This window comes from Salarias fasciatus, chromosome 22 (genome assembly GCF_902148845.1).
Source record: "Salarias fasciatus chromosome 22, fSalaFa1.1, whole genome shotgun sequence".
Taxonomy (NCBI): Eukaryota; Metazoa; Chordata; class Actinopteri; order Blenniiformes; family Blenniidae; genus Salarias; species Salarias fasciatus.
This window is the reverse complement of record NC_043765.1, coordinates 758,488-768,119: the sequence shown is the minus strand read 5'-3', so window position 1 is coordinate 768,119 and position 9,632 is coordinate 758,488. Positions and strand designations below refer to the sequence as shown.

Genomic DNA, 9,632 nt, shown 5'->3' with positions numbered 1-9,632 from the left:
GGCTCCAGTGCCCAGCGGAGGCGCTCCTGGAAGTCTCTCCTCCCCGAGAGTCTCTGGAGGTGTCCGAGCCGGGCGAGGAGCGCTGTGCGCGGGCCGCGGGGCGGCTGACGGGAGAGGCTCCAGCATCCTGGCTAATTGTGGCTAAGTTAGCACGGTGTCAGAGAAGAGCGAAGCGCAGCAGATCCCAGCAGAGCAGAGCTTTGAGCATCCAACCCTGGTCTGAAAGGCAACCCAGGGCTGCCACGGGGGCCCCCCGCCCGGCACCGACCCAGCGCCGCTGCCATGGCGGACGGTTCCCCCGACCCAGCGGCCCTGCTTCCTGGCCCGGTCAGGCTCCGCAGGCGGGCGGCCAGCACGTGGGTCCGGTCGCCAGCCGTCCGACCGTCTTCAGGTGGGTCAACTGACCCACCTGAAGACGGTAGACGAGCTGACTTTATGATAACACTGGTAATGGATGAAAAAATATAGCCGAAATGAGCGATTTTGCAGACATGATGTCCCACACTGAAGCCCCCTTGCCCCCACTAAATCGGTTGGATCTAAATAACTTCTGAAGGACTCCGAACTGCACCATGTTGGTCTGAGAGAGTTTATGAGCATGCACGCACTTATAAATAAGGTCCAGGGGCCTTACCTACGAAACTCTGCTGGAAAATCTGACAATAACCGTGCGTGGGAACGCAACGCAAAGTTCTGTCTGCAAAAAAAATTTTGGAGCCAAAAAAAAGTCCGCCACACAGCTGTTCGCAATTTCCAAGTAATGATTTCAAATCCTGCGGAGAACGTGACAGTGGCCGATCCCACCCACAAGCCCCACCCCCCCCAACTCCACCCCTTGCCACCTTATATACAGTCAACTACAGCCCTCTGCAGTCAAATACAGCCAACTACAGCCCTCTACAGCTAACTACAGCCAACTACAGTCCTCTACAGCTAACCACAGTCAACTGCAGGGAACTACAGCTAAAAACACTCAACTACAGTGAACTACAGTTATCGACAGTCCTCTACATTCAACTACAGCTAACTACAGTCAACGACAGCTCTCTACAGTCAACTACAGTCCTCTGCAGTCTAGTGCAGTCAACTACAGCTAAAAACAGTCAACTCCAGTCCCCTACAGTCAACTACAGTCAACTACAGTCCTCTACAGTCAACTACAGCCCTCTACAGCCAACTACAGCTAACTACAGTCAACTACAGCTTAACTACAGTCAACTACAGACATCTACAGTCAACTACAGTCAACTACAGTCCTCTGCAGTCTACTGCAGTCAACTACAGCTAAAAACAGTCAACTACAGTCCCCTACAGTTAAGTACAGTCAACTACAGTCAACTACAGTCAACTACAGTCCTCTACAGTCAACTACAGCCCTCTACAGCCAACTACAGCTAACTACAGTCAACGACAGCTCTCTACAGTCAACTACAGCTAACTACAGCCAACTACAGAACTCTACAGCTAACTACAGACATCTACAGTCCTCCACAGTCAACTACAGCTAAATACAGTCAACTGCAGTCAACTACAGCCCTCTACAGTCAACTACCGCCCTCTACAGCCAACTACAGCTAACTACAGTCAACTACAGCTAACGACAGTCAACTACAGACATCTACAGTCCTCTACAGTCAACTACAGCTAACCACCGTCAACTACAGTCAACTACAGCTAAAAACAGTCTACTACAGTCCTCTACAGTCAACTACAGCTAACCACAGTCAACTACAGTCAACTACAGCTAAAAACAGTAAATTACAGTCCTCTACAGTCAACTACAGTCCTCTACAGTCAACTACAGTCAACTACAGTCATCTACAGTCAACTACAGTCAACTACAGTCCTCTGCAGTCAACTACTGCTAACCACAGTCAACTACAGCTAAAACAGTCAACTACAGTCCCTTACAGTCAAGTACAGTCAACTACAGTCAAGTACAGTCCTCTACAGTCAACTACAGTCCTCTACAGTCAACTACAGCCCTCTACAGCCAACTACAGCTAACTACAGTCAACTACAGCTAACTACAGTCAACTACAGACATCTACAGTCCTCTACAGTCAACTACAGCTAACGACCGTCAACTACAGTCAACTCCAGCTAAAAACAGTCGACTACAGAACTCTACAGTCAACCACAGCTAACCACAGTCACATACAGTCAACTACAGCTAAGAACAGCCAACTACAGTCCTCTACAGTCAACTACAGCTAACCACAGTCAACTGCAGTCAACTACAGCTAAAAACACTCAACTACAGTGAACTACAGTTATCTACAGTCCTCTACATTCAACTACAGCTAACTACAGTCAACTACAGCTCTCTACAGTCAACTACAGTCAACTACAGTCCTCTGCAGTCTACTGTAGTCAACTACAGCTAAAAACAGTCAACTACAGTCCCCTACAGTTAAGTACAGTCAACTACAGTCAACTACAGTCCTCTACAGTCAACTACAGCCCTCTACAGCCAACTACAGCTAACTACAGTCAACGACAGCTCTCTACAGTCAACTACAACTAACTACAGCCAACTACAGAACTCTACAGCTAACTACAGACATCTACAGTCCTCCACAGTCAACTACAGCTAAATACAGTCAACTACAGCCCTCTACAGTCAACTACCGCCCTCTACAGCCAACTACAGCTAACTACAGTCAACTACAGACATCTACAGTCCTCTACAGTCAACTACAGCGAACCACCGTCAACTACAGTCAACTACAGCTAAAAACAGTCGACGACAGAACTCTACAGTCAACCACAGCTAACCACAGTCAAATACAGTCAACTACAGCTAAGAACAGTCAACTACAGTCCTCTACAGTCAACTACAGTCCTCTACAGTCAACTACAGCTAACCACAGCCAAGTACAGTCAACTACAGCTAAAAACACTCAACTACAGTGAACTACAGTTATCTACAGTCCTCTACATTCAACTACAGCTAACAAACGTCAACTACAATCAACTACAGCTAAAAACAGTCTACTACAGTCCTCTACAGTCAACTACAGCTAACCACAGTCAACTACAGTCAACTACAGCTAAAACCAGTAAATTACAGTCCTCTACAGTCAACTACAGTCCTCTACAGTCAACTACAGTCATCTACAGTCAACTACAGTCAACTACAGTCCTCTGCAGTCAACTACTGCTAACCACAGTCAACTACAGCTAAAACAGTCAACTACAGCTCTCTACAGTCAACTACAGTCCTCTGCAGTCTACTGCAGTCAACTATAGCTAAAAACAGTCAACTACAGTCCCTTACAGTCAAGTACAGTCAACTACAGTCAAGTACAGTCCTCTACAGTCAACTACAGCCCTCTACAGTCAACTACAGCCCTCTACAGCCAACTACAGCTAACTACAGTCAACTACAGCTAACTACAGTCAACTACAGACATCTACAGTCCTCTACAGTCAACTCCAGCTAACCACCGTCAACTACAGTCAACTACAGCTAAACACAGTCGACTACAGAACTCTACAGTCAACCACAGCTAACCACAGTCAAATACAGTCAACTACAGCTCTCTACAGTCAACTACAGTCAACTACAGTCCTCTGCAGTCTACTGTAGTCAACTACAGCTATAAACAGTCAACTACAGTCCCCTACAGTTAAGTACAGTCAACTACAGTCAACTACAGTCAACTACAGTCCTCTACAGTCAACTACAGCCCTCTACAGCCAACTACAGCTAACTACAGACATCTACAGTCCTCCACAGTCAACTACGGCTAACCACAGTCAACTACAGTCAACTGCAGCCAACTACAGTCAACTACAGCCCTCTACAGCGAAATACAGCCAACTACAGTCCTCTACAGTCAACTAGGGTTAGGGTTAGGGTTAGGGTTCAGGTTTAGGGTTAGGGGTTAGTGTTCGGGGTTCGGGGTTAGATATGAATGGGAGTCAGTCACCCAACTGTGTGTTTTTGTGCTTGACAGTGTCCAGCACTGTGGTTTCTTCTAAAATGAAAAGTGCTCTATTAGCACATCAGCTGACCTGCTGACCTTCTGACCTGCTGATGGCTGACAAGCTGACCTGTTGACATTCTGCCCTGTTGACCTTCTGACCGACTGACCTTCTGACCTACTGATGGCTGACCTGTTGACCTGTTGATGGCTGACCTGTGAACCTTCTGACCTGTTGACCTTCTGACCTGTTGACCTGCTGATGGCTGACCTTTTGACCTGCTGACCTGTTGACCTTCTGACCTGCTGATGGCTGACCTTTTGACCTGCTGACCTTTTGACCTGCTGACCTTTTGACCTGCTGACCTGTTGACCTGCTGATGGCTGAACTTTTGACCTGCTGACCTGTTGACCTGCTGATGGCTGACCTTTTGACCTGCTGACCTGTTGACCTGCTGATGGCTGACCTTTTGACCTGCTGACCTGTTGACCTTCTGACCTGCTGATGGCTGACCTTTTGACCTGCTGACCTTTTGACCTGCTGACCTGTTGACCTGCTGATGGCTGAACTTTTGACCTGCTGACCTGTTGACCTGCTGATGGCTGACCTTTTGACCTGCTGACCTGTTGACCTGCTGATGGCTGACCTTTTGACCTTCTGACCTGTTGACCTTCTGACCTGCTGACCTGCTGAATTGGTGCCGGTTGGTTTTTGGTTCCTCATCCTCACTTTAGTTTCCTGGAGGAAGCACAGGGGCTAATAAAGCCATCATTCATTCATTCATTCATCCATTCATTCAACTAAAGTTTGATTTGATTTACTCCAACATGACTCCATCCACACAAAGTAATCTGAGTACTCCAACATGACTCCATCCACACAAAGTAATCTGAGTACTCCAACATGACTCCTACAGTACTGGTGTGTGTTTATTATAAATCACAACAGAATCAATCCCAAGTTTTCATTTGTGTTTTTTACATGAAGGTCACGTTTCAGTGCATCAGTCCCTTCATCTGTCCTCCACCTGTCCTCCACCTGCCTGGACAGCTCCGTGTGTCCTCCATCAGGTGGACGTGTCCTCTCCCAGTAGCCAGTATGTCCTCATGCGTCCTTTCCCCTTCACCTCGATCTCTCCTCGGAGCTGCAGCCGGAAGCCGCTGGACTCCGTCAGGACGCGGCGAGTCGCCTCCGACACGTGGATCCTGAGCGCTGCGAGCAGAGAGCGCCGCGTTACAGAGAGCCGTTTCCACGGAAACCAGGGACTCACTGCTGTCTCCCGCCAGGGCAGCAGCGTTCTGATTGGATACCACCGGGGTCTGCAGCGTTCTGATTGGATACCACCGGGGTCTGCAGCGTTCTGATTGGATACCACCGGGGTCTGCAGCGTTCTGATTGGATACCACCAGGGTCTGCAGCGTTCTGATTGGATACCACCGGGGTCTGCAGCGTTCTGATTGGATACCACCGGGGTCTGTGCAATTCAATTCAATTTAAAGGAGAACTTTGCAACTGTTGCTCTGGCGCTCCCCCTGCTGGTCTCCTGTGAAAGCTCACTGTCGTAAACAATCCCCCCCCCCCCAGAGAGCGTCCCGGTCCTGTTTCCTCTTTTTCTGCTCATCAGACAAAGGTTCTCTCTGTCTTGTTGGTTCTGCCGTGGCGAGCCCCTCAGGGTGGCGTTGCTAACGCTAGCGAGGGTTTTACGTGCTTTTATCCCCGTCCTCCGCCTGAGCGCCGAAAAGCAGGTCTGTTCTCTCAGATGTAGTCGGGTCGCTGCTCTGAAAGCTGCAAGTACTGTTTTCAGGACACAGACCCCGGGGGGGGGGGGGGGGGGGGGGGGGGGGGGTCTCTGTTTCCCCCCACAGGGATTCTGTAAAACAGTTATTGACGTAAAGATGTTGCATAGTTCTGCTTTAATCCCTCCCCTGACCCCCCGACCCCCCGACCCCCCCAACCCCCCACCTCCCCGACCCCCCCGACCCCCCAACCTCCCCGACCCACCCCTGACCCCCCGACCCCCCGACCCCCTGACCCCCCCAACCCCCCACCTCCCCGACCCCCCCGACCCCCCAACCTCCCCGACCCCCCAACCCACCCGACCCCCCCGACCCCCCCGACCCCCCCGACCTCCCTGACCCCCCCAGTGTGGGTCTGCTCTCACCCTGTCCGCTGGACTCCATGCGGGACGCCGTGTTCACCGTGTCTCCAAACAAACAGTATCGAGGCATCTTCAGACCCACAACCCCGGCACACACCGGGCCTGACAACACAACACAACACAACACAACACTGCAGTCAGCCTGGACAACACAACACAACACAACACAACACAACACAACACAACACTGCAGTCAGCCTGGACAACACAACACAACACAACACAACACAACACAACACAACACTGCAGTCAGGCTGGACAACACAACACAACACAACACAACACAACACAACACAACACAACACAACACTGCAGTCAGCCTGGACAACACAACACAACACAACACAACACTGCAGTCAGCCTGGACAACACAACACAACACAACACAACACTGCAGTCAGCCTGGACAACACAACACAACACAACACAACACTGCAGTCAGGCTGGACAACACAACACAACACAACACAACACTGCAGTCAGGCTGGACAACACAACACAACACAACACAACACAACACAACACAACACAACACAACACAACACAACACAACACTGCAGTCAGCCTGGACAACACAACACAACACAACACAACACAACACAACAACACTGCAGTCAGCCTGGACAACACAACACAAGACAACACAAGACAACACAACACAACACAACACAACACAACACTGCAGTCAGCCTGGACAACACAACACAACACAACACAACACAACACAACACAACACAACACAACACTGCAGTCAGCCTGGACAACACAACACAACACAACACAACACTGCAGTCAGCCTGGACAACACAACACAACACAAAACAACACAACACAACACAACACAACACTGCAGTCAGCCTGGACAACACAACACAACACAACACAACACAACACTGCAGTCAGCCTGGACAACACAACACAACACAACAAAACACAACACAACACTGCAGTCAGCCTGGACAACACAACACAACACAACACAACACAACACAACACTGCAGTCAGCCTGGACTGTGTGTGTTGTGTGGTGTGTGGTGTGCTGTGTTGTGTAGTTCTGTGTTGTGTAGCGCTGTGTTGTGTAGCGCTGTGTTGTGTAGTTCTGTGTTGTGTAGCCCTGTGTTGTGTAGTGTTGTGTAGTTCTGTGTTGTGTAGCGCTGTGTTGTGTAGCGCTGTGTTGTGTAGCGCTGTGTTGTGTAGTTCTGTGTTGTGTAGCCCTGTGTTGTGTAGTGTTGTGTAGTTCTGTGTTGTGTAGCGCTGTGTTGTGTAGCGCTGTGTCGCGCTGTGTCGTGTAGTTCTGTGTTGTGTAGTTCTGTGTTGTGTAGCGCTGTGTTGTGTAGTTCTGTGTTGTGTAGCGCTGTGTTGTGTAGTTCTGTGTTGTGTCGCGCTGTGTTGTGTAGTTCTGTGTTGTGTAGTTCTGTGTTGTGTAGCGCTGTGTTATGTAGTTCTGTGTTGTGTAGTTCTGTGTTGTGTCGCGCTGTGTTGTGTAGTTCTGTGTTGTGTAGTTCTGTGTTGTGTAGCGCTGTGTTATGTAGTTCTGTGTTGTGTAGTTCTGTGTTGTGTACCGCTGTGTTGTGTAGCGTTGTGTCGCGCTGTGTTGTGTAGTTCTGTGTTGTGTAGCGCTGTGTTGTGTAGTTCTGTGTTGTGTAGTTCTGTGTTGTGTACCGCTGTGTTGTGTAGCGTTGTGTCGCGCTGTGTTATGTAGTTCTGTGTTGTGTAGCGCTGTGTTGTGTAGTTCTGTGTTGTGTAGCACTGTGTTGCGTAGTGTTGTGTCGCGCTGTGTTGTGTAGTTCTGTGTTGTGTAGTTCTGTGTTGTGTAGCGCTATGTTGTGTAGTGTTGTGTCGCGCTGTGTTGTGTAGTTCTGTTGTGTAGCGCTGTGTTGTGTAGTTCTGTGTTGTGTAGCGCTGTGTTGTGTAGTTCTGTGTTGTGTAGTTCTGTGTTGTGTAGTTCTGTGTTGTGTAGCGCTATGTTGTGTAGTGTTGTGTCGCGCTGTGTTATGTAGTTCTGTGTTGTGTAGCGCTGTGTTGTGTAGTTCTGTGTTGTGTAGCACTGTGTTGCGTAGTGTTGTGTCGCGCTGTGTTGTGTAGTTCTGTGTTGTGTAGTTCTGTGTTGTGTAGCGCTGTGTTGTGTAGTGTTGTGTCGCGCTGTGTTGTGTAGTTCTGTTGTGTAGCGCTGTGTTGTGTAGTTCTGTGTTGTGTAGCGCTGTGTTGTGTAGTTCTGTGTTGTGTAGTTCTGTGTTGTGTAGTGCTGTGTTGTGTAGTTCTGTGTTGTGTAGCGCTGTGTTGTGTAGTTCTGTGTTGTGTAGTTCTGTGTTGTGTAGTGCTGTGTTGTGTAGTTCTGTGTTGTCGCGCTGTGTTGTGTAGCGCTGTGTTGTGTAGTTCTGTGTTGTGTAGCGCTGTTGTGTAGTTCTGTGTTGTGTAGCGCTGTTGTGTAGCGCTGTGTTGTGTAGTTCTGTGTTGTGTCGCGCTGTGTTGTGTAGCGCTGTGTTGTGTAGCGCTGTGTTGTGTAGTTCTGTGTTGTGTAGCGCTGTGTTGTGTAGTTCTGTGTTGTGTAGTGTTGTGTCGCGCTGTGTTGTGTAGTTCTGTTGTGTAGCGCTGTGTTGTGTAGTTCTGTGTTGTGTAGCGCTGTGTTGTGTAGTTCTGTGTTGTGTAGTGTTGTGTAGTTCTGTGTTGTGTAGCGCTGTTGTGTATCGCTGTGTTGTGTAGCTCTGTGTTGTGTAGCGCTGTTGTGTAGCGTTGTGTCGCGCCGTGTTGTGTCGCGTTGCCGTACCGCTGTGGATGCCGATGCGCAGCTGCAGCTGCTGATTGGCTCGGTGTTGGATGGGAAAGCTGCGGACGGCGTCCAGCAGCCGCAGCGCCATGCCGGCCACCTCGCGGCCGTGCAGCGTGCCGTTCCTCTCCGGCAGCCCCGACACCACCATGTAGGCGTCGCCGATCGTCTCCACCTGGCGGAGGCACGCAAAACCACCAGGTGGCCCTCAGACCAGGAGCATGCTGGGAGAAAGCTAAGGTATTAGCCTGAGCAGGCCTGTTGGCCTGAAGGGAGGCTGTTAGCCTGTTAGCATGGAGGGAGACTGTTAGCCTGTTAGCATGGAGGGAGACTGTTAGCCTGGAGGGAGACTGTTAGCCTGGAGGGAGACTGTTAGCCTGTTAGCATGGAGGGAGACTGTTAGCCTGTTAGCATGGAGGGAGACTGTTAGCCTGGAGGGAGACTGTTAGCCTGTTAGCATGGAGGGAGACTGTTAGCATGGAGGGAGACTGTTAGCATGGAGGGAGACTGTTAGCCTGGAGGGAGACTGTTAGCCTGTTAGCATGGAGGGAGACTGTTAGCCTGTTAGCCTGGAGGGAGACTGTTAGCCTGGAGGGAGACTGTTAGCCTGGAGGGAGACTGTTAGCCTGTTAGCCTTCAGCTAACAGCCTCAGAGTTAGCAGCTTCACCTTGTACACATCAAAGTTGTCAATGATGGTGTCGAAGCAGGTGTAGAGGTCGTTCAGGAAGGTCACCACCTGCAGGCAGAACCAACACAATGACTTCAATCAGTAGAGT

The 9,632-nt window shown here is 49.9% G+C and overlaps 1 protein-coding gene across 1 annotated transcript in view; it reads right to left on the bottom strand.

Annotated features, from left to right (window-relative positions):
• Positions 1-4,987: 4,987 nt before the first annotated feature.
• The window catches only part of LOC115409713 (atrial natriuretic peptide receptor 1-like), an 18,150-nt gene continuing 13,505 nt past the window's right edge, over positions 4,988-9,632 (bottom strand). The window contains exons 2-5 of the mRNA XM_030120989.1: positions 9,524-9,621; positions 8,856-9,030; positions 6,092-6,190; positions 4,988-5,142 (exon numbers count right to left, since the gene is read on the bottom strand). Coding sequence (XP_029976849.1) covers positions 4,997-5,142; positions 6,092-6,190; positions 8,856-9,030; positions 9,524-9,621 — 518 coding nt within the window. The 3' untranslated portion in view covers positions 4,988-4,996. The remainder of the gene's footprint in view (positions 5,143-6,091; positions 6,191-8,855; positions 9,031-9,523; positions 9,622-9,632) is intronic.